Source organism: Contarinia nasturtii, unplaced genomic scaffold (genome assembly GCF_009176525.2).
Source record: "Contarinia nasturtii isolate CC-2019 unplaced genomic scaffold, AAFC_CNas_1.1 Cnas_scaffold_1964, whole genome shotgun sequence".
Taxonomy (NCBI): Eukaryota; Metazoa; Arthropoda; class Insecta; order Diptera; family Cecidomyiidae; genus Contarinia; species Contarinia nasturtii.
Window position 1 is genome coordinate 220931 of NW_022199294.1, and position 25740 is coordinate 246670.

At 35.2% G+C, this 25740-nt stretch overlaps 1 protein-coding gene across 1 annotated transcript in view; it reads right to left on the bottom strand.

The window, feature by feature from the left end:
• Window positions 1-287: 287 nt before the first annotated feature.
• LOC116347617 (homeobox protein B-H2-like) overlaps window positions 288-25740 on the bottom strand; it is a 39462-nt gene continuing 14009 nt past the window's right edge. Inside the window, exons 2-4 of the mRNA XM_031778297.1 lie at window positions 11470-11704; window positions 2324-2376; window positions 288-2119 (exon numbers count right to left, since the gene is read on the bottom strand). Coding sequence (XP_031634157.1) covers window positions 1659-2119; window positions 2324-2376; window positions 11470-11704 — 749 coding nt within the window. The 3' untranslated portion in view covers window positions 288-1658. The remainder of the gene's footprint in view (window positions 2120-2323; window positions 2377-11469; window positions 11705-25740) is intronic.

The window sequence follows — 25740 nt, forward strand, 5'->3', positions numbered from 1 at the left end:
TGGTTCCTTGAGAAGATCGGCGCATATACACAGTGCATTGGGTGAGTGTATACGAGCGAACAAATCACTGACGGAAATCAAGCATACTTACTTAAATGCCAAAACATTGAGCTGTCACCTCATTAGTTCCCAAGCAGATTATAACCAGCGCACAACGAAACCACATCCACCTGAATAATTCACAAATAATCGAAATAAAACTCGCTTCACATCTTTTTTTTACTATCATGTAATTTTTGTTTTGCTTTATTTCATAATTGTAATAATAATTTATAATTTTTCTTTGTAAAGTGTGTTATTTTAAGAGCTAATATCTGTATGTGTATGCATATTTATTTTTCTTTTACGTTTTTTTCAATTAAGTTTATCAATATTCCATAATAATTATGAATTTCCATAGTAATTTGAATTTTATAGTAATACATCAATATCGCTTCCTCTTCCAGATTTTTTTTTAATTTCTTTCAAGCGGTTTTCACTGCCATTTCTATTTCGAGCGAGACTTTTTTGTGACGTTCTCTGATTTCATCCGAAAAATCTTTCGAAATCAAGCAGAAAATTCAAGATTTTTTTAATGAAATAGATTTTTTCAGATCGCATCATTGAATGTTGAAGATTTGAATCAGAAAACATCACAAATCTCCTCGTACTGAAACAAATCCTTTAAATAATATACATTACATACATTTAGATTGATATATTCAACATCGATTTTTTTTTTCAATTATAGTTTCTTAGTCATATTTTTTTTAAAAACCAATCATTTGCAAAAATGGGCAGAAGAAAATAATGCTATGAAGATTTTTTTTGTGTGGGATCTGAATGAATGGAATCTATAGATTTTTTGGCGTGTTCATTCACCAGAACCGTGGAAATAAGGTTATTTTGTATTTTGTTCCTAAACCTACACATTAAATTGTAAATAATATTCATTGAAATATCTGGAATGTGTTCAGTTTTTGAAAGGAGAATCATTTTTTCATTGATTTTGTCTTGGGTAATTAACTTAAATCTATTATAACATCTAAACAACTACAATATTTAGATCCAGTTTTTGGAGTGAACATTGCCAAACGGGATGGTGAACAATGATTTTGTTCGAATCGTCGTTTATACAAAAATGTTCGTTCCGGATCTTATTTACAACACAAATTTATACAAATTGTTTTAATAAAGATTTAACCGTTTGAATTGTTGCTGAAAAGTGAAATATTTGCCGAGAAAAAAGAAAAAAATGCAGAAAATCCCGAGTATTCTCTTGATTAAAATAAATGAATTTTATAGAATTTTTGCAAATTTCCTCACTTACTTCGAATGTGTGTGTGTGTTTCATATTGATTTGAACATTAAACCTACGATAAAATCATAGAAATTCTCCTTACTTTAGCTACTTTCATTTTTATATATTGAAGAAAATAAACAATTACAATCAAAACTTGTTGTGTGTGTGTATCATTTTAATGAATGAACGAAAACTAACAGCACTTGTTATAAAATAAAATTACAAAAAAAAACCACTAAATAAAATTCGATTCAAACCATGTTTGAACTGAATAGATTAGCTTAAAGGAGGATGTAGTTAATTCATTTGTTAAGCATTTGGGGGGAAGTGAGAACCAAAGAGATTAGAATGAAATAAAAATGAAACGTTCATGTACTTAAACGTTGATGGTGCTGTCTTCATCGTCACTGGGTGGTATGCTTTGAGCGCGTCGAGCTGGCGGGCTGCCTGGATTGAGTGGTGGGCTCGGTGTTCTTCTTGGCGAATGATCACTGCTACCACCATTTGTGGTGTTACCGTTGGCGGCCGAACCATTTAAGCTATTATTTGCCGAATTTTGATAGTAGTTGCTGAGCGACGATAGTGAACTTGATGCCGATAAATGGGAAAATGGTGCTGCCGGTGCCGGAATGCCTCCCAATGAGCCAAGCGTCGGCATTCCCGGATACAAACGATATGGTAGCGGTTTTTGTAATGCAGCGGCTGCCGCTGCTTGTCTATAGTATAAATCTGCTGCGGACGGCGGTGCTGCTGAGGGACCTTGACCGGCAGCGGCATAGGGCCATGCACCAATATAAGGCGGACCACCATACAATCTTTGGAATGCGGCATAATTACCTACAGGAAAAAAATCGTAAATTTATTTTTTTTTCTCTAAATTGAACATTTGCACTCATTTTGATTAATTTCATTGGAAAAATAATAGAAACTTAGTTTTTATTCTGTATAAATAATGTAAGGGCATAATAAAAACTTTTACAATTTCGTAGAATTTATTTATACTATTCTTATCGATATAAATACAAGGTAGTAAAAACTCACCAGCTTCGGCCAAAAGTTCGAGTCCAACAGCAGTTTGTCGTTTCCATTTTGTTCTGTAAAGGCAACAAAAAAAGATGGCAAACGTTAATTAAACTTCGATTTGGTTTGGAATAATGCTCTAATAAAATCTGTATGCTGTTTGCAACACACAACAAACGCGATGAAAGAAATGTGCAATTATCGTCGTTTACAATTTTACAATTTTGTACTGGATGAAATTGCACTTAATGCATTTGGAAAGCATTTGCAAATGGGCGCGAGCGCCTGAATAGTGGAAAACGAAAAATCATGATCGCTTGGGGACGTTAAATCATCATCACGAATAAATCGTAGTTTTCATACGGTTCAACCATTTTTCGTAAGCAGCAATTACAAAACACAGTTGCATTAAATCGTTCGTTACCAGCCATGGTTGGTGCTGCTTTTATTCAGGCGCTTCACAACATTCAATGCAATTTAACCATTTAAAATGCAAAATTGTGCACATTTGGTTAATGGTAATAAAAATATGGACAATCGTAAATTTGCGCCCGGAATAAGATTTGTGCGATAAAAATCAAAACGCAAATTTTCCAATGATGGATATATGGTTAAGTTATTGGATGCATCAGCCGAAAGCGGTACAACCGTCACTGCTGATTGCCGACATACTTTTATCGAACGGTTATTTAATGCATAACATCGCGTATGGCGAGCAATTTTGCAAATAAAAACTCCAAAACTGTGTACAACACAAAATGCCAGTCCGTCCAGCAACAACAGACAATATACGATATGTATAATTACGGAAACGTTTATTTGAGGCGGCTCCAAACATTTACCATTTCCAAACAGTCTCTATCTCTCACTCCCTGTCTCTCATGCACGCACACACAAACAAATTATGTACCCACACTTGGCCAACAACCAATGTCGGCTTATTTGCTCATTTTATCGCGAATTTTTGTTGTTGTTGTTGTTGCTGCTCTTTCTCATGTTCGTTTGCTGTTCAACGCTCAAGTCTTTTACGTAATAGTTTTCCGTCAATGCCACAACAATGAATGGTGGTTATTCATCGATTGTGCTGGCAAAAGAAAGAAAACAAAAATTAAGCATAGTTCTTTTTTCTTTGTCTTCATTCTGTTCTTGGCTCTTTCTTTCGCTTTGCATGCCATATAATGATGGATTGAAAAGCGAATAAGATCAAACAGCGATAAATCGCCACCACATCGCTCCCGCACACCATTCGACCGCGCACTTCAGCCGAAAAGACAAATGAACACGAAAATGCATAAACGCACATTTGCAATCGTTTAATTCTCATAGCATTTACGTGTTTTTACCAAATTATAGGCCAATTATTGTTTAACATTGGATTTTCATTCGGATTATATTTTGCGATTGTTGTTGCTTAGTTTAGTTAGCTTGTAAACGAAGAAACGGTGGGTTTTTTTCGGCGAATCCAAGTATATGTTACGACTTTCCGTTCATTCCTATTATATTTTCGCCCGGTTTTACATGCATGGCAGTAGTTCAAACACCATTTTCGATGATTTCAAAACATTACAGATGGTTCCGTTAATTTGCGTTGGTGTATTGTGTGTACGCCAAGCTGCCGAATTGCATGTGAACCGAACGAACACCAACAAATAATTTGCATACACCGCACACTCTATTTTTTCATCCATTTCGTACAATTTCCACAATTTAAACGGCCATTGAAACTAGGACATGAATTAAGTATAAAATTATCGACACAGTTAAATGTTACAAGGAAACTGTAAATGGTCAAATATAGAACTAATTTTTTTTCATGCATTTTTATTTAAAAAGTTAAAAAAATGGTGGAAAATTCAAAAAGAAAACAACAGAAAAGTAAAAAATAATGCGCTAAAAATGCACGTTGATTTGATTGCCATTTGAACAATAAGTCATGCTTAATAGATTCTCTTCATGATATCCACTTGGTTTGACACTTTCTACCTCCATTCCAAGTTCTAAAGCAAAGAAAATAAATCTAGTTTTTGCATACTTATATTGATTAACTGCATTTAAGTGGTCGCGCACCCAGATGACTAAGTGGTGGCGATTCGGTCACCACAATATGAATTATGGCGTGGAAAATGGTCACAGTGTAACACGACAAAACATGCCGTGAATTTTCTAGATTAGAAATAACAAAAAAAAATTGTACTGTTTGTGTATGTTAAATTTTTAGTGCTTGTCGACATTTGTTGTTGTTGTTCTTTGTGGGTTTGATTGCATTTCACATGAAAGCATTTGTGCAAAATGTATTAGCGAACACGAAAGCCAATTAAGCTGTTTGATTAAGTCAACTTTCTGTGGATTTTCATTTTATGTGAGTTTCCGTGAAAAGGCTTTGTTTTTATAGCCATCCAACGGCAACGGTTGTTGGGTGTTAGTTGAAAATTTTTCAATGTGTATTCAATATGAAGTGAAAGTTTAAATTGTTCATTGTCGCAAAATGGGGTGGCAAAATCAAGGGAAAACTTCAATCCAAACAATCTAATAAATAATCTATGTGTTGTATCCGACAAAAAGTTTCAAGGCATGGCACAGAGGCTGAATGAAAATTGGATTGCAACCGAATATATACACGGAATAGTGAATAGTTTACGAGTTTGTTTTGGCAATCAGAGAGAAAGAAAGAGCGCCCACATACAATCAAAATGGAAAAGAAAAAGAAAAACCAAAAACTGACGACGGGCGCCAGTCTTTAAATTTCGATAAAATGAATAAAGCACATCCCATTTGCTCATACAACGTAGCAATGCGAATGAATGAATTTTTCGGGGGTTGTGAAATATCTCTTACATAAACAAAAAAGAGGCATTAGGCGATAGAGAACGAAGAGGAAGGAGGAAGAAAGAGAAATATAATTTAAACAAACTTAAATTGAGTGTTTTGGTTGCAAAGCATGGCGCCGGATATTGAATCAGCAGTTTTCTCTGTTCTATACAGTGTACGCGCCCATCCACAGCTAAATAGCTCTTAGCACACATACACAAAAGCATAAGAGCCGCCACATTGCGGCCGCATCATTCAATGGATAAAAGAGAACAGATTGCGGTAATTAAATACCATAATTAATAAATAAACCAACACCAATATTTTATTTATTCGATTGCCGACCGTTTTGAGGCATTGAGAGAATGTATGCGCGCAAAGGGTATGTATACTATATGCCGTCTACATTTTGCTGTCTGCCTTATCCGCCAACCTTCTATAGGATAATTTCTCTTCATCATCCCTTAGATTGCCGTTTAAACTTTTACAAAATGAATAATTGGAACATGAAAAGATAAAACAAGATGCGCTCTAAATACCACTTTACACAATCCGTTTATCGGATCTTTCTCATTCATGCTGTGAGTACCACATATAGAAAGAAAAAACTGCTCTGTGCAAAAGTTCTATTTGCAATTTTCTTGTCTTGCGTATGTGAGACGACGACGGTGAGGGTCGAACCGAACACATTTTCTTCCATCAAATATAAATAAATGACTTAACAAATAGCATATTTCTTGCCAACATATTGGCAACAAATTGTCAAAAAATTCACATAATTATACGCTTAGGGCAAAAAAAAACTTCAATGAAAGTGGTCGTTTTTCCTTTTTTCTACTGCTTTTGTCCAACCATAGTATTTTTTTGCCGATTTCTGACCACTTGGTATCCCAGTGAGAAAAACAAAAAAAAATTACCGGCTTAGTGTACTTGAGAGTTTTAAAACCAAACACAGACTAAACGTTGATCAAGCGCGCAAACCTTTTTCTCTCTCTTTTCTGTCTGAACAGAGAGAGAGTTGCATTGGTCGAAATTATTCGAAAATGTAGAGAAAAAAAATGTAATCCTGTTAAAATGCAATTAGAGCAAAAAGGTATCATGCCGAGACATATCATTGGTCTAGATTTGGCTGGTTTCGAAGCGGATCGGCTCCAGTTAATAATTTTCCCAAGCCCTGTGCACAGGGCTCAGCACATATTGATCACGATCTGAATAGTCGCAATGATAATGAAGATTGTTTTGTGGCGCAAATACCAATGATATACACTAAAGAGGTGTGATGAATAGTTTGTTGTTTTAACTATAATTTACCGTGGCGCAAAGAACAAAAGGATACACAAAGTCGACGGCATCAGTCCGTCGAAAACTCAATGAAAAATGATTGCACATAAATACAGACAAAATCGAAAAGAATGAACCGAACAGTCAAAGAATAATAATAATAATGAAACGGTCGAGCGAGAAGGGATATCAAAAGAAATTCAATGATGATCTATTTCAAATTTTTGACGAATTTTCTGTTGTTTTTCTAAATGATTAACACAATGGAGGAAGAGAGGCGAGATCGTGTCGCGTCACTGTGTATTAACACACATAACTCGATCGAAATTGTATAAACAATGTTAAGAAAAGAAAGCGCTTAAAATCCGACATGAAAATAATAGAAAATCACCATTTTTTTATTTATTTTATCCCATTGAAAAGAGATTATCGATTGATTTGTGCTCATTCGATGTATTGAAACAAAAAAAAACAGTCAAAGCAGACTCACAGAGAAAAAAAACACTTCAAAATGACTTGGCAGAAAAAGCAGTGGAAATAAGTAGTAACAACAGCAGCACCAAACAGAAACACCAGAAGGATGAGAGAGCGATGCTTGCTGCATTTTAGTTAACAATACGCATGATGATCAAGATTATTTGAAAATAATACATGTGAAAGAGAGTAAGCGAATCTTGTTTTTGTTGCTCATTAAAATCGATTATTTACTTTTAACATTTGTTTCGTTCCGAAAAATTTGAGTACTAATCAAATGATTCGTCTTGACGATACGAAGAGAGGAAAAAAATGCAGACGAATTTTTTTTTTGCTGTATTCATTTTGGTGTAACCTTAAACAATCAATTTTTCTCTTCACCCTTTTATCCACATATATATTCGATCAATTGCCAGCGATTACTTTGCATTTTGATTCGTATCCAATGAGTAGTTGAAAGTATGAAACAATTATCGGTAGCTCGTAGTTGGAGATGCGAGAGTGAATTAAGAAAAAACAACCGAACCGCGCACCGCTGTAACGAAATATGAAATGTTTGAGCTTCTGTTTGCGGTATGTGCCGACGATGTCTGATCAGTGTTTGTCGGCATGTTATATATCACTTTTTCGCTTCTGAATCGGTTTTATTGGAAATCGTTGGATTTTCACTCTTTCTTCACTTTATGGCTGCAAAACTGTGTGCTCATCTTCGCCTAATAAAATGGATGTCGGTTGCTGTTTTTTTTTTATTAAACTTTGGCTTCAATGAGCTATTAAATGAATGATTATATAGTACGACAGCGATAAAACACGAATCAAGTATTGGTTTTGAATTGTGGAAAAATGATTACATGATTATTCGAAGATGGTATGAGAATATGGCCAAATCGAGTTGAATACAATTATCGGCTTTCTCTCTCGCTCCTCTGTGTGCATTGTTAAATAAGTGGTCAATTTTCGATTGTAATCACAAAAGAGATTTTGGCCTCTCTACGGTTCAAAAGTAGAGTGAAAAATGTAAAATAACTGAAAAAAGAACCCATGTACATGTTCAAAGTATAAATGTTACTACTAATAGGATCTATTAGTAATTTCGATGGAGCAAATACTGCTTTTTTCAAATCCATATAATTACGGGGCACAAAACTGAAATATTAATTTTTTTGACCGAGAGAGAACAAAAAAAATGTAAGCGCAGGTACTGAGCTCATGGACAAATTATATACAATGTAAACGAAAAGTTTAGCTAAAATATATGGTATGATGTTTAAAGCGATTAACCCGTACCATTGCCCACTCTTTTCACTCATTGCATTCGATATGATCAATAACTTTCGGTTCATTAAAATATGCCGCATAGTTTTATGGGTGCCATAGTTTTTTTCCCCAAATACACACAATGCGGATGTAATTGGCGCCCTTCGAAACTAACATCCAACCTAATTGGACAAGTTCCAATTTGAAATCAATGGATGAAGAGATGGAGAGAGAGAAAAAAAAGTCCACCGATAATTAACTAATAGTTTTTAATTGAATGAAAAGGCGCGCATAAAATCGAACACAATCGCAACACACCGAAGTTTTTCCAAGTGGCAAGTGAGCACGAAAGAGAAACACGAACGTATTGTCATGAATTATAGGCGTATTTGTGGACGTTTTTTTTTCTGAGCGCTTTTTGTTGTAATAAAATAACATCAAGGTAACCTTTGCACACCCGAAAAACTTGAAATGAAAAAGATTAGCTCATCTCATTTCTTTGGAGCGTTCATTCTTCAATTGAATACAAATCAATTAATTTCGAAGCGCTACTTTTTTTTGGTCGCTTGTTTTTGTTTGTGCTACCGCTAATAACAAAAAAATCGAAATTGATTACGTAATTCATGAAAGATTTCATTTTAAACGGTTGCAAAACGGTTTGATTCAAGTAACCGAAGTCAGATTCTTAAGCTGGAAGATTGAAACATTTATCGAAATCGCCACATTTACGAAGATGACGTCGTATTTTTAAAATATCCATCCCATTAAAAACTAATGAAATAAAAGGTTTTTCGATATTCGAATTGATTTTTCTCATATAATTATGAGATTTGTTTGTGTCTCAATTATGCAAATGGCAACAAAAAAAAACTGGAAATATTTTAAATCAAATTCAATTTTCGGCCGAAAAAAGATCGAATTAAAAATGGACGCCCTTTTAATCGAATGCATCGGGGCAAAATTGACGATACATTAATAATATCAAAAGGTGTGAATTTTAAACGAAACTATAAAAATCGGTTTTTATAAAGGGATTCATAATATTGGGAAGAGAGCATGTGTTTGCAAATGGAAAATAACAATAAAGATAATTTTAATCGCCATCATCAACGTTTCCTCTGGAATTATTACACACACAGACGACGAAGAGAAAAACAATCAAATTCATATTGGTTTTTTTTATACAAATAAAAAAAACCCTGTGTCGACTTTTGAGTATCCATGTTTACCGCTCACGAACGTGCTGCATCAAAATAGCAAATTCACCAAAGTGTTAATAATTTATACAAATGAACCACAACGGCACAATAAAACGCGCCGAACAATTATGAAAATGTGTGTTTGGTTTTCTATTCCAAATGGATTTATTAGCACATCGTCACCAGCGATGCGTGTTGTCTATGCCACAACGATTATAATAGGAATTTTATTGGCTGCATGATTTGTAATTTGCATACACACACAGTGGATATAATAATAAAGATATGAAATAAAAACATGCAAATCATATTTAGAATCGCCGAAAAAGAATGTCTCGCGCACACACAAAGAGAAATGAGAAGGATGTGCCCGAAATCCCGAAATGCCACTTTCAACCCGATACATGAGAATAATTACAGTAATTTAATTTTCATTTTGAGCTTACTAATGAATTGATTTATTGTAAATTGAATGATGAATGAAATAGTTTGTATATGCAAATGAAGCCATTTGCTCGCGTTCAACCAAAAAAAAAATATGAATGAACAAAATAGAGATATCGTTATTATTTAAACTCCTTTTTATCCATTCAATGTCGGGGTACAACTTTATGATTCGCTTTCTTTTTTTTCTTGCGCCGTTGCTGTGCTATTGTCGGGGCATTGGCTTGAATTAGACTCTTGTTTGTTTTATTGCATGTTGAGCTCGTGCAGACATTGTATACGCCAAATCTGATATATTTTATGGGTTCCATTTCGTTTTGTATGACGAATTTTAAATGCCATTCCGAAACGATTTTCCAAATATATCCATTTAGAAATGATATCGTTTTTTAAAAAGCGTTTTGCACAGCAGTACAACGGCAACATAAAATCCGATTCACATCGTAATACACACACACAGAGAGAGACACTCACAATGGCTTGGCAAAGAGTAAAAATCCGACCAAAACTAAAGAAACCACCATAAATCATAATATTGCTTTTTTTGTTGTTTGTTTGTTTGTTGCCGTTGTTATTCTGTTGCTCTTTTTCACTCGCTCAAGTAGTCATACTTGATGCGCCCGTTCATTCAATGTTCTTTTTACAACATTTTAACTGTTTGTCGACTAGTAGCTGCATCAGCAGGGTAGCATTCGACTCAACGGTCGAGTGTTTAAGTGGCAATCATCGAGTGTTTTGAGAGCGTGCAAATCTTTCTATATATATCATCACCATCGTATCCGAGTGTGAGTGTGTGCGTTTGTTGACTTTCTCTCACTCTCCTCGGTTGCCGTGCCCCGGCAGAAAAGGAGGACAAAAAAATTCGCGTCATCGAGTGTGAGAAGTCAATAAACATGGGTAAATCATGTAACAGCAGCAGCTCATTTGCTGTGCTTTGAGAGTATCATCGTTTATTTGGAATTTATGGTGAACCATGCGACGACTGTTTTGCTACTGCTTTTTTTTCATTCCATTCGTTTCGAATGTTCCCTATGTTTCATAGTTGTTCAATTGTTTCTTGATGTTGATTTTAATATTAAAACGGCTACCAACCACGAATTGGCTGGTTTTGTGCGCTGGCATTATTTCTTCTTCACTTCGTTATATTTGCATTGCATGGCAAATTGTTGACAGCCGCCACATGATTTATTGGAATTGGCTTTGAATTTTGCATCTTTCGCCAAATGAAATAAAATGTTTCATATGATTGTTTTTTCTTATTTTCAATTTTCAAAATGATTATTATGTGTTTTTTTCCACTGAATTTGTTTGTGTGAGGTTTTTTTACTGTTTCTTCAGCAGCTTCTGACACTAGTTTTTATTCCGCAAGCATGGCGCAATTCTTCGTCGGTTTTTTGCGCGTGACCACAACAGAAGCCAAAATGATTCACCACACAATTTCGATTTTCAACGCGGTTCACTCTAAATTTATTTATCTTACATTGTATGTGTGTGCGTTTGATGCTTTTTTCCATCATTTTCGCAAATTACTCTGTTTGTTCTGCTCTCGCGCAGATTGCTTGTTAGCGTGCGTGATTTTGTGAAATGATGATGGCTCTACCGATACGGTCTTTTGTAACATCTCAATTCAAATTGGAAACACGATGAAAGCAAATAAATCGGAGATAAAAAGAAAGAAAAGATGAAAAAGGAAAAGAGACTCACCTTCGATTCTGATACCATGTCTTCACTTGTGTGTCGCTTAAGCCTAATTTATTCGCTAATTCCATGCGATCCTGAACACTTAGATATTTTTGTCGTTCGAATGATTTTTCGAGCGTTTGTAGCTGATGATCGGTGAACGCTGTTCGGGCTTTTCGTTGTTTTTTGCTCAATCCAGATGATCCCGATAGACTTCCTAAGCCACTTTTAATACTGCCACCGTCATCATCTTTGCCACCTGGAATTTTTTACATAAAAGAGAAAATGAGAAAAAAATGCATACAAAGATCCGTGAATTGTTGTAATAAAAGAATTCAAAAGTAATTAAAAAGGCACGCACATTGCCAAAGGGACCAAATGCCCATTAAACACTCTTAATAATACACACAGCATGGTTTTTTTTGTGTGTGTAAAATAAAAATAAAAGAGAGTGAGAGAGAATGGCATGCCGCACAGAGTCACCCTTAAATGTTTATGTGAAAATAGTTATTGATTATGCGTCGGATGACATTGCAGAAATATTGAATAGTTGCGGATAGAAAAAAACGGTTCCACTTCACATTGAAATAATTACGATTGTATGGTTTACTAATGTGACTGGGGGCTGTTTTTTCCTTTCGCTTTCGAAAGTTGATTTTTGCCATTGTTCAACATTGTTTATTCAATATTCAAAGTTTCTATTTACTCATTTTTCTCTCTTTCAGTGTTTTTTTTTTCTCAATGAACTTGTCTTATGCATTGTCATGTTGAGTGCGGCAGTTTTAACGACAATTTTCACATTTTATTCCCTGGTATTTTTTTACGGACGGAGAGTGAGAGAGAAGATGCCATTTAGACTCGATTAAATACAGGAGCAAGCAGCTTTCATGGGAAGCGAAGAGGGAGCGTGTGGTGCAAATAGGCTAAATTATGTGATTATATTGCTTTTAATGACATTCAAATACACCGTTAAATAATCCTGTACATGATTTCATTTAATTTTCTCTCTCTCCGCTTCGTTTTTTTTACATAATCCAATGAATAACTGTATCATTTTTGTGGTTCCTTTTTAAGTGTGTGTGCGTTTGACTGCCGATTTGATGAATAATTGAACAGAGTGGCTGGCTCTCGAAACGAGAAAGTTAATGACAAATACTGTATATTTCGATGTGCTTGAGTCTATCAATTATGATTACATAGCAGTTTTTTTTTCTTCAGTCGGTTAAGCGTTATGCCTTCAGCTGTTTACATTCGAGATAATTTGGTATTATTTTCAAATAGCGCATTTTGTGTGCTTGTCATCGTCTATGGGAATGCAATTTAATGAATATGTCAATGGAACAACCGAACGGCAAACGGACAATCGAAAATGATTATTATTGGAACATTTAACACAATTTTTCATTCTTCCGCTTTCACCGTGCGCTCTGCACAAAGCCCATCAACAATGGTAATAGAATTAAAAGTGTATAGTTAATGGGAACAATGCCACTGTAATGACATTCGGTAATATACATGTTCGAACAATAAAACAACTGACAAAAAATGATTATCCATATTTGATATTCGATATTGTTATCTCTTGATGAAAACGATTATTTTTTTGTTCATGAATTTATTCGGGCTAATTTTTTTTGTATCTTCATCGTTGTCGACAATTTGTTAGTGGCCCATTGAAAGCTGGTGAAGAAGAAGTGGTTATTGATGAAAATATGGTCCGTTGTTCCGGGCTAAAGCGTATCAAATTGAACCATTACGACGGCTATTGTTCTTCTCAAATGCACATAATTCTCATTGAGAATTCCTTCAATGGAATGCCATATTGTGGTCGCATTGTCTATTTCTTTTGACGCGCACAGTTTAAAGATGAAATTCTTGCGGAAAAAATTCGCTTTAAAGTTGAAAGACACTAAATTCTTGTAAAATGTTTCATCATCATATTTAAACGGAATTGTGACAAAGCATAAACTTTCATTTTTCCATGAATTTGGTCAATTCGCTCGTGATCATTCACCGGAAAATTCACAGTTTAATAATCAAATCAAATGTTAGCTGAAACAAGATAGAAGACAAGAAAAAACTGCTCATGAACCAAACACTGTGTAAATTGCCATTTTTCGGAGTAAATGAAGTGGCATTTTTCCATCGATCGAATAGAAAAATGCGGAAAAAACCGAATCGAACCTCTCAATAAATCTCAATCGATAATCTCAATTATTTTCTGTGTAATTTTACGGCATTTCCATTGTGTAAAATCATTAAAGCGATACCCAGATCTATTATAATATTTCGTACACAAATTATCATAATGAAAATGATAATTGTTGCAGTTTTTTTTTACTTCAAAAGTATTTTTGGTGTCGGCGTATCACAATTAACTTAATCGACAATTTATGCTCCAAATAATGATATTCGGTGTAAAGTGAATTGATGTTTTTAGGAAGTTGAATGGCCACCAATGCTGGTAACAGTTCATTGATGAATGGTGTCAAGTGGATTTTGCTCTCTTTGTGAAAGCCACAATTGAAAATTAAATTTTGAAACGGTTTACATTGAAATCTGTTTAATCAGTCCGCACAAAAGTCTCATTTCATTTGTTTGCTATCATCGCGATCTAGTTCGTAATTTCAAATGAACAATTATCCAAAAAATTGTTGGCATGTTATCACTCGCTTGAAATCTCTCGTTTTTTACATAAAACATTTGAAGTGGAGCAATTATGTTGTGGCAGCAGCAACAACGTTGACTTGGGTTTGTTCATATGCAGTTGTTTTTTTTGTTATGTTCTTCCACACACAATTTCCCACGGCAATTGGCTTATTCATGTTATGTGCGCGCACAGCGTCACCATTTTCACAAAATGCTGCGCTTTACCAATGAACAAACGAAATAAATTTGAGACTAATAAACGCATTTAATTATTCGTAGATTTCTTTTCCAAAGAGTCACTGATATGCGTCGACGAAAAAAAAACAAACGACGAGAAATTATTATATTTGCCGCAGTGTTTTTTCTTCTCGATTTTTTTACATTGTTGAACAGATGGATTTTCCGTAGGTTATGCGTACATTGATCGCTGTTACTTTGTTTGTTTGTTCGTGTTCGATGCATTCAGTTCTTTGCACCAAGAGTTTAGCATTTGTGGCAGTGGTGGTGGTGTTCATTTGCGTGTTTATTTTTGTAATCTATGCTTGTGATCTAGAAATACATCGGAACCTGGTCGTTTGTTTGCATTCGTAACTGCATCACAAACTGACCATGGCCGAATCGTGGAGGGTTCGTTTTTTTCTCTCTCGATACACCAAACGAAACTAGACAAATGGGAATATTCATTTGCGGGGTAAAACGTGTAAATTTGATTTGATCGACGCTTGAGGTAATTTAATGTAAATTTTGGTTTGCCATACGAATGGGAAAAATGTCGGCTCCTCGTTATGGTTAGAGCATATTTTATTTTTTCGCAAGCCAAAAATTTAAAATTCATCAACGATAAGAAAGAAAAATCCACCTTTTTTTTTAATTCTTGGATTGATTATGTTGGCGGAAACTCAACATCGCCAACCAAGTGAATAGACCAATAAATGCCTATGGACACGTACATATATTTGCGAAAATACTACAGTATGTGCACAACCTTATGCATGTTTTTTTGGTTCAGTACGCAGTGGGCGAAATAGAAAAGGCACCGTTTTTCCACCGTCGACGCAATTAACTCGGTACAAAACAGTTTTTCATCTTTAATGATTTCGTTTTTCATTCTCTGTTTATTCGTTTGCTTATTGTTTTCGATTTTTCTGTTTTCTTGCTCGAGCCAACCGTTGGAATGCACCAAGAATAAAACATAGAACGTAACAAAAACAGAAATTTAAAAAAAACCATGCAAGAAACGTACGAACAAAATGATCTAATTTCATATTCTAATTGATGCGCTTTTAACTCGGAGTAAGTTTGAGTGCATTTCAAACAAAATGCTGCTAAAACGACCGACTCTAAAATATCCGATTCAATTGACTGACTTTTTCCCAATTCCGTTCTTCCTTCATTCCACCAGAAAGAGAGTATGCAATGGTCGAATCGAAACGAAATGATTTTCGTTTAAGATAATGTAAATCTGCCGTTGGAAATGTTCATTCAAATTAAAACGGGGGGTGAAAGCCAAACCTGACAAAGACAGTGTAAATTTATTATTGGTTTATGTGCGCATTCAAAGTACACGATGCGCACGTTTGATCTGCATATTTCTCGCGTCTTCGGTGTGTTCTTTTTTTGTTGTTTTCACAAAAGAATGAAGATTGCTAAACAATAGCGTGTGATTGACTAAGCTGGAAGAGGCTCACTTCACCGAAGTAACAAGAACCCGAAGAAAACCGAATGAAGAAACAAAAGAATAACCAGAATAAACGCACATTTAAATCTTCTAAGCAACTCGCTCTCTCTACATCGCTCTGGTCAGAATTGATACAATAAAAATTATAATTATTGCGCGCTGGTGTGTAAACTTTGTGTGTAAAATTAAGAATATTTAACGAACGAATGCTGGTTGTGCGCACGAAGAGGAAAAATACGAGAATGTTGTATTATCGTTTACGGAAGAGTAGCAATGCTGTGGTCAAACTCGCGCGCTTTCGTTTCATTGTGAACCATAGCTACGTCGATGTGTATGTGGCAACTGAGCAGAGCAGCAGAATGTGATAGTCAGATCGTTTGCTGTGTAATTTTGTTTAAAATTAATTTACATTAAAACTCTATTAATCTTTTTGTTATTTCACCAAAGTGACGGACATACTGTTGGTTCATTACGTGATTCGGTGTAAACGAACAAAAAACTCAAAATTCACTTCAGCATTTGGCCGTCAAGCGTGCGCAAGCACAAAGGAAATGGATGATAAAGAATTTAACCAAATAGAAAATTATAGAGCGCACGTTTATTTGACGATAATTTTGAAATGCTTTGCGATCTTCTCATATTTCCTGAAAACAATTCTAAGATTCATCGATGCCCCGGCCACATCAAGATTCGAATTAGATTGTGTGCACTGTGTGTGCTAAACGCAAACAAATGACCATTTATTTAAATTTATACAAAATTTATCGCCAGTTAATTAAAACTTAGAAATAGAAATTGACGATAGAATTGAGTGAAAGAGAGTTAAATAAAAAAGAATCACATTGTTCTGGTCTGATCGGCAAAATGATGTTCGATACCAAATGTATGTGGATTGCGTCTTTTCGGATCGTAATCATTGCTCTTAATGACTCCGTTTGTTTACAACGATCGTCATAAATTTTCAAACAAATAACGTTATAATTGGTTGTGAAAACACGGAAACTATTATCATTATGTTGATCACATGTGATAAACGTGGCCAGAGAGTTTCTTTTCATAGAGTTGTCAGCAAACCGAAGACGTTCCGAGCACAGTATCCGAAGCCAAAAATCCAACGCGGCCACCTTTTGTTGGACAAAGAGGAATTTTTTTATGTTTGAGAAAATGACCCCCCGAAGTGGCATTTAAAAAATAAAAATTTTTTGCTTCCGTGTAAAAGTGTGCTTGCGGCTAAAAATCAAGTTTACATTAAAAGTTTATGTAGTTTTTATTTTTATTTTTTTGAAATAAGATCCACATTTAATTGACTCCAATGGTAGCATTATTTTAACGCTTGCTACTGTTATTGTCGCCATTGCGGAAGAAACTCAATTTCGAATGCAAATGCAACCGCTTTGCGCAAGCAAAGTATTGAAATTAAATCCTCATTTAATTGCCAACTGTAACAATTTTCTATTTTCACTGCTCTCTTGCGTTAATTTCCATCAAATTTCTTTGTTTCACCCAATGTGCGCTTTTATGACTTGATACGAGCAAAAACAAAATAATGATTCATTAACTGTTTGGCTGACTTTAAACGGCTCCATAGCATACTAAATGACGTTGCATTGTTTTTTTTTTCGTATTATTTTCTATTCGTTTCTGCATATATGCCAAAGAGATAGCTCGACGATTTGCATTTAAATATGCTTTTGTGTGTGTGCGTTGCCATTGGTACATGTGTATTTGTGCGCTTTGCGGATGTTGGAGAATGTTTAATACTGTAGTGCACAAAATGGTACAGCTAAACAATGTATGGATGCAAAAATCCGTCAGCAATTGCAGCAGTCGGTGCTTGGTTTAGTTCTTTTCACGTGTTTCGTATTGTTTTGACTGTGTGTTTTTTAATTGGTGTTATGCATTGTTAAACGGTTTTGTTTTTAATTATGACATGCCATGCTATTGCGTTACATTGTGAATTGTTAGATAATCCATTTGGCTGTTCGTGTCTATAGTCTCTCTCTCTCTTTTTAGTTTTTTTTGTTGTTGTTCAGCTTTTCGTGTATAATTTTGATGGCTGAATTCTATAATTTCCTTTTATTTAAATTCACTTTGTGTATACGATTTGCGTTTGTGATCCATTTTCTTTTCTGTCTATTCTTTTGTGTCTGCCAACCTAACCGAATTACAGTGTTGTATATGAGCATGCGTTGCGTGTCGTGCGTGTTTTTAGCGAATTGAATTGATAAGCAACCAATAAAATTGGTTGTGTCATTTACAACGGTTCACTGTTGCAATTAATTTAAAGCTTAATCGCACTTTTTCAACAGTTCGACTCAATTGTTTCGTTCAAATTGCACGAATGACGATGTTCACAAAATTGCAACTAATGATTGATGAAATGAAGAAAAAGCAACAACAACAACGATTGCATCTCTATCAATCTCGTCATTAACGGATGTTGTGAACATAAACACATTCCCCGAATCGATGATAGAAATCAGCGGCTTCGCTGCTGCTGCATCAACGTCAATCGAATGAAACAGAAACAGCCGAGAACATGTTGATTTCTTTCAATTTTTATGTCTTCCATTTAAAATAGATATCTATTCGGCTCGTCTTCATTAGAACACTTTAGAATTTCTAATTACAATTTATATCACGTAGAAAATGCAGTGTTGCAGCTGCTTGCACAAATTCTTTAATGCGATTATTAAACGCAAAATTTAATCGCTGTTGAATAATGACAGAGTATAAAAAAAAATAACACGACGGCAACCACAACGTTGTTGAATCAAGAATTCACCATTCATAATTCGAAGTACAAAACGCGATTGCATAGCGTTTAGGTGGGTAATGAACTAATTAACAGTATTAAATGGATGCGAAAGAACACACGAACGCAAAACCTGCTAGAGCGAGAGCGAACGAGAGTGCCGATAGAGAGAAGGGGGAGAAAAGGAGCAATTTGCAAGCAACGACACGAAAAACAAAACAAAAAAAATGCACATAGTGAGAAATTATAAATACATAATCATAATCATAAAAAAAGGAATCCATTGCACATTAAATGTTACCGCGTTAGCGAATTGCGACCAAATACAAAATGTGACTCGAATGTTGAGCAGAGTGAAAAAATATATATGAAAAACAACAGCACGGCCACACACACAAAAAAAAAACGCAAAACGGAACACAGGTAAACGCATGCAGAATATTTTATATATATACATTTTTGTATCATAAACTATGCGGCAAACGAATACGATTTCTAACTGCCATTCTAATTGCATGTTGATTTGCATGTTTTGCTCGCATTATAACATCAAATGAAGTGGACTGCTCTAAGTGCAGTAATTATTTATTTGATTTGAATATATCGCATTTTATGTGCAGCCAGCACACAGCACGGCACAAAACGCATATCAAAAACCATTTTAAATTGTATAATTTAGATTAGCCAAACGAACATAAAAGAGAAAAAAAAAACAAACTCAATCCAAATTGCATGGAAAATATGTGGAACCCAATTTTTCTCTCTCTCTCTCTCTCTCTCTCTCTCTACTTCCATCTCCTCCGCTCTCTTTCTTTGTTGCTTTTCTTGATTGTGACCAGCCACAAAAACACACAATTGTTCACCTCGCCACACATAAATTCTGTGCGGCTATAAGGTGTTAATGCGAAATTGTACAATGGGAATTCTTGGCACATAAATTGTCGATAGTTAAGCAAAAATATAATAAACAAAACAAAAAAACGGAACGAGAAAGTAAATTTATTCCGTAAGGGTTTATTTACAATTAAAGTCTAAGGGCATTTTATTAATTGATTTGTCAAATCTGGAACTATGTTTCGTACTGTTTTTGAATATATGTATACATTTTTTTTTTCATCATAATTTCAAGTGTTTGGCATTTCTTCTGGCCCATTTTTATTGATATTTCGGAGAAACAGAAGAAGAAAAAAACACGCATATTTTTTATGTGAGTTTTGATGAAACGAACAAATGCAATCAAAGCCATTTAGCCAATGGTTGCTAATGAAACCATTTCGTCGAAAATGTTTATGACGAAATGGTTTGCGGCGGTGGACGTCGTCGTCATCATTTCCAGGTTATCCAATGTCCAGATAAAGAGAGCGAGAGAGAGACACACAGAGAGAGAAAATGCCCAAGTGAATCACAATAAAACCGATAATAAACGCTACAATATAATTATTGCACGCAACCCGTAACGGGCGCACTGAGACAGTGGACAACAACGGTGAACACACACTCACACAGGCCGGCTGCAAGTGGCGCGACTGAATTTCATTCGAAATGCTGAACATTTATAATTCTCGAGTAAAATTAAGTGGCAACTATAAATGACTGTTGTGGAGTATGAAGTGTGGTTTTGTGTGTGTGAGTATAATATTTGTTGCTTGATCGTAATATGACATAAAACACGTTACGAATGATAAATGGTTCGTTCTAGTGTTCGATAAAGTAATTTATATAAACTGTAATGCACACATTTCTAGCTTGGCATTTGATGCGGTTCGACTTTGAAATGAAATGAGAGAGAAAAAATGACGTGCCGTGTGTGTGTATGTAGAATGTGCATTAGAAAAAGGTAGATAGAACAAGAAAACAACATTGTATCGCGCGCATATATTCTTTTTCCAATAGGAAATTAATTTTTATACATATAGTATTTCAGGTGGTTGTTCAACTGCGAACTGCGTTCACTTGCAGTTGGCTTAATTTACCGGAGCACTGCATTTTACTATTCTTGTCATTCTGTTTTCTGCTCGTCTCCGCGACCGCAATTCAGCGCATGCTCTTTCTCTCTCACTCTCTCCTCGTGCATTCAATTTACTTGCGCGCACTTACATTTTATATTACACACATTTATTCATTAATTTCGTATTTGTTACCTTTTTTTCCGCTAATGATGGCAAACAATTACAATTTCTGCTGTTTCTTCTTCGATTCATTCTCATTAAATCGCATTTTTATGCGCTAAACACCAATTGCCTTTGAAGTTGTTCTGACTCCAGAAATCTTCGCTAAAAATTTGTTATGTAAAAAGTTTTTCTATTTTTTGTTGTTGTTTTACTATTAAAACAGCAAAGCAATGAACCGAATGTGCTCACGTGCGCGAGCGTGATTCGAGTCGAAGCGACTGGATTAGAACGAAATGCGCTCGATGTGTAAATATGGAAGTGAACAATAACAACTAGAAAAAATGCAATGGAAAGAGGCAACAATTAAAATACGTGGAATTGTGCACATTTTGTTACATTTATGCAAATGACTTTCGAACGAAACTTTCAAAATACTTTGTTTCAATTTGAGAGAAAGAGAGCCAAAGTGAAAAATTCATTCGAGCATTCTTTCTCTCATTTCACCCGTTCTTTCTTTCTCTCTGCACACACACTCTTGACCGTGTTTGTATTTTTATTGCAGAAGTCGAAGAGCTTCAACCATCTGGAAAATTCAACAGAACTTGTTGTAACTCAACGTCGACCGATTTTGAAATGACGTGATGACTTCAGCGCAGCGTGATACAATGTATTGGAAGCAATTGAAAACGGGATTAATGAGCATACACTTACACCTCGTGCAGCACATTCGCACTCGCACAACACAGAGCCGCTGCTCTCTTGCCCATATTCATAAGTGTAATGGTGAATTTCCTCTTTTTGCGACGAATTGCCGCTGGCTACTCATAATTTATGTGCGCTGCCGTGTCAGCTTTCATAGCCCGTAATTTCGGCAAAAATGCCTACAAAATATGTCACGCGAAAACGATGAAGCGTATACAATTTCGTTTAAATCAATAGTTTCTGAATAACAAACACAAAAAAACCGGTGTACATGGCCAAAGTCAACCAATCAATTTCACTTTTGAAGCACTTTTCAAGAAAAACAAAAATGCAAATGTGAATCGCGCGATTTTTTTCTCTTCACGTAAAAGCAATCTGAGCGGAGGCAAGATAAGTGATTTTTTTTTGCTGCTCGGTGAAATGACTCCGCCTTTCTTGTACACTTCAAGCGGATAGCTATGATTATTCAAAGAGATTTGCTATTTTTCATATAGAGAGCAACAACTTATGTATTTAAACGACATATTCCGACTACACATCACCCATATATAGCGACGGTACACTTCGTGAGAACAAATTATCCATGTAATGTGTATGCATTTGCAAACGGAGAAAATTGATTTGAATATAATACACTAATGAATGCCAATGAAATGAGTTAAATTGTGTTCAGCCAATTGTGATATGTTTGCGTCTAATGACGTGCGAGTCAATTGGAATGGCAATGGTGGCCTTGCATTATATCGCGTACGCATTGAAACGATTCACAGATCGTTATCGATTGTGTCGTTTGTTTTAAACATTATATTCTGCATTTGATTGCACTTAATAATGTTCATAAGTTGCTTGTTTGCTCGTTTATTTCTCTCTTTTTTTGTCCGCCAATTTCAATATAATCGAAGGTTGGACGAATGGAAAACAAGCATGCAATTGGCAATTTTCTGTATGCGAATCGAGTCGATCTATTTCAATTGAATGTGAATTGTTTCCTTGTAATTTTGACACATTATTTGCCCAAACATTTGAATGGAAAAGGCGCGCGCACAATACCACACCTCTATTATGGTGATGACGGCGACGACGACAATGACGATGGGCATGCAATGTGTTTAATCGATGTTTGTTTTAAGCGTTCGAACTCATTTTGGTGTTGCTACTTCCAATTGTATGTCAGCATTTGCAACGCATCGTTCGACTCTTGTATTGGTTGGAGTGTTTGTGTCAGCGTGTGTCTATTTCACGAATGATTGATTTCAATTTCTCCATCCGTTTTTCGTGTGTGCGTTTGTGTTCGCAAAACTGGTGGTGGCAAAAGAACTGTTGCCCTCGCGCGCATGATCACACTTATATCTTTGTTCTCAGAATCCTAGCGTCAGAGAACAAAAGATGTGGCCCGCTAATTCTTCTTTTTTTCTACCGTTCTTCGTCGAGGCCATTCATAAAACGAAAAATTAGCTGTTTCGTCAAGCGGATCCGTCACGATTTTTCGAATAATTTTCGAATCAAATATGTTCATTGTTTGTGGAAATGTCCATCGGTCATTGGATGAATGTTATAAACTCCGGCCCAATAATTATTGCAAAGTCGTTTAGAGCCAATTTAAATAATTATGAAAAAAAAGAGCCGGTGAATTGACTTTGTATAATATAATATTTGATGGATTTATGGAGAAGAAAAAAAAGGAAACCAACAAATAAAAGAACACACAGACCTAATTAGAGTGTTGAATATACCAACAATCAAACAAATTAACTATATATGACATTTGGATTTGCTGAAGCAGAGACAAAAAACGAACAAGATCTGATATCAAATTCATGATATTTTTTGTTGTTGTTGTTGCTGTGTTTTTCGTCAATTATCATCATTTAATAATATGGTATATAAATTCAGGCTGCTTTTTTCCACTTTTTGTGTCCGCTCTATAAACCGTAAAATCCCATCAATTCAAAAACACAAAAATTGTGGATAAAAAAAAAACCATTCACATTGCGAAAGAGATGCAAAATGCAAAACAAAACAAAACAAAACCAAAGAGTATTTAATAATGATTCTAGTTTATGAACGGATTTCGATGTTTCTAGGTATAAAACGATAAAGTCAAAACGTTTGGTTTTTGCAAATATAAATGACCAAAATATGACAACAACAATGCCAAGACCATCAACCACACACATGCGATAGACATTTTAGTCTGAGCTGAATAAACAATTCCATCACCAAACCTACAACTATCAGATAGATAGAGAAGAAGGAACCCAAACGACTTGGTGCAGAGGAAAAAAACACACGAACAGACAAATGATACTTCCGCCAACCTTTCTGTTGTTGTTGAATCGCTGGATGAGTGTGTGTGTTGCTATTGTGGTTTTTGACGTAATTGCATGTTTTCATACCATTGCATTTGCACACTCCGGTATTTATTGCAGAACCCATATAGACAATCGCCGTTTGTTGCCGACGAAAATCAGCGGAAAACCAGAGCGAAGCAAAAGAGAAAAAGGCATTTCCATATCAAAATTCATGTAAGTGCGTGTACGTTTATTAATTATTAATGTAGATTATTTAAGCAATTAAATAATTTTCAGGCAGTCAGAAGTAAGCTTCGAGGTCTCTCTTGTACTGTCTCTGTTTTCTTTTCGCTCTCGTTCACACACTGGCTCGTATTGTCGTTTTTCTTAGGCAATCTTACGCGTGAGTGTGTCGGTTCCTGTATTTTTTTTTTCAACTCCATTCGCCTACTGAATTTCACCTATATCATCCTCGTATGTAACCATAATCACGACCAAACGCTGCACACGCTGCTCACTCCAAAAACCGCACATACAACTTCGACTCATTGTTGTTTTCTTCGTTTTACATTCATATAATAATAAATAAAATAATTTTCATGTTATAATTTTTATGCGCTTTGTTATTGCTCACTAATTCGTTGCGATTTCGTTTTCGTGTATGTGATTGTGTTGTCTTGCTTTGAACTGTACATATAAATAAAAATTTCAGACATAAACAACTGAAATGAATTTAAATGCCAAGAATTTAATGCTTCAATGTTCATGCAAACAATGGGATTCTATGAAAAAAAAAAGAGTTGATGTATAAGCACACGAATCATTTACATGAATCAATTCTAGATCATTTAACGTCGATCCCAGAGTTAAATTATGATTTTTTTTCCACTTGCTGCCGTGAGTTTTTGATTTGGGCATTTTTGAGAGAGAGAAAAGGTGTGCTTTTCAATTGCTCATTCGGTGTCGAGAATATAAAGTCGAGATAATTCGTTTTAATAATGCAATATATTATAATACATGGGTTTAATTGATTATTTGCAGCAATTATTCAAATGAGATTGGCATCAACGGCAGCGAGAAATCAACACTTTTCAAAAATGGCATGATAAATTGAAAACTTCGGACAGAACACATAATTTGGTAAGAAATCGTTATGTTCAATGTGTGGCACGTACGGTTCGCCAATTTTATACTCTAGTGATGGTATTCGACTTGTTGACGTCTCTTTTAGTTTTCAATGTGCCATTCATTGCATGTCACTTCATCGTTGGTAAATTCATCACCAGCACCGAATAAATGTGACTCACATGTGCGCAACGATTTTCGTCACTCACTTCTCTCGCTCTTGTTTGCAACTTTTTTTTAACTGTGTTTCCACCTCTATTGTTAAACATTATCATTTCATTTAAATTGGATTTTAAAAAAGGAGATCCTTCATCATCCACATCGTCATACACAAACGATGCGTGCAAATTGTGAGTGTTGCTGGTTGCCGCTATTGTTGTAATTCTCGATAAAACCAATTTATGTCGTGATAGCACGCGGACGAATAAACAATTCACGTCAAAAAACATCATAAAATGGGTATTCGTAGTCGACACACAGGTACCAACAATTGTTTGTGGTTCATCGTTGTTGTATGTTTTTTTTCTTCGTGAAATTGATACAAAACGCTCGCGCTGAAAATAGAATCTGCGGTCTGTTAATGATCAATGAAAACAGTTTCAATTTGCATAGTAATCAGTTGAAGTGATGAGAGAGTGAGCGCATGTCCATTGTTTGCGTTCATCAGAAAATGTAATTTTGTGTAATTTCGATAGATCGCAAATAATATCCGGAAAGGAGCGCAAATAATAAAGAACAGTTGTGCGATTTAAGCGATAACAAAATGCGCTAAAAATTTTATGTTAAATTAAATGTTAATTATGCATATTTATTTTATTGCGGTATGATCTCAGCGCAACTGTGCAGGGCAACAGCCGTAGTAGACGGTGATGGTTTTGCTATTTACGTCAAAACTAAGTAATTTTCTCATTTTCGTAGGAATGCTAATGTAATAATTTTGCAGCAAGCGAGAAAAAAAAAACCAACAAAAAATTAAGTCATAAA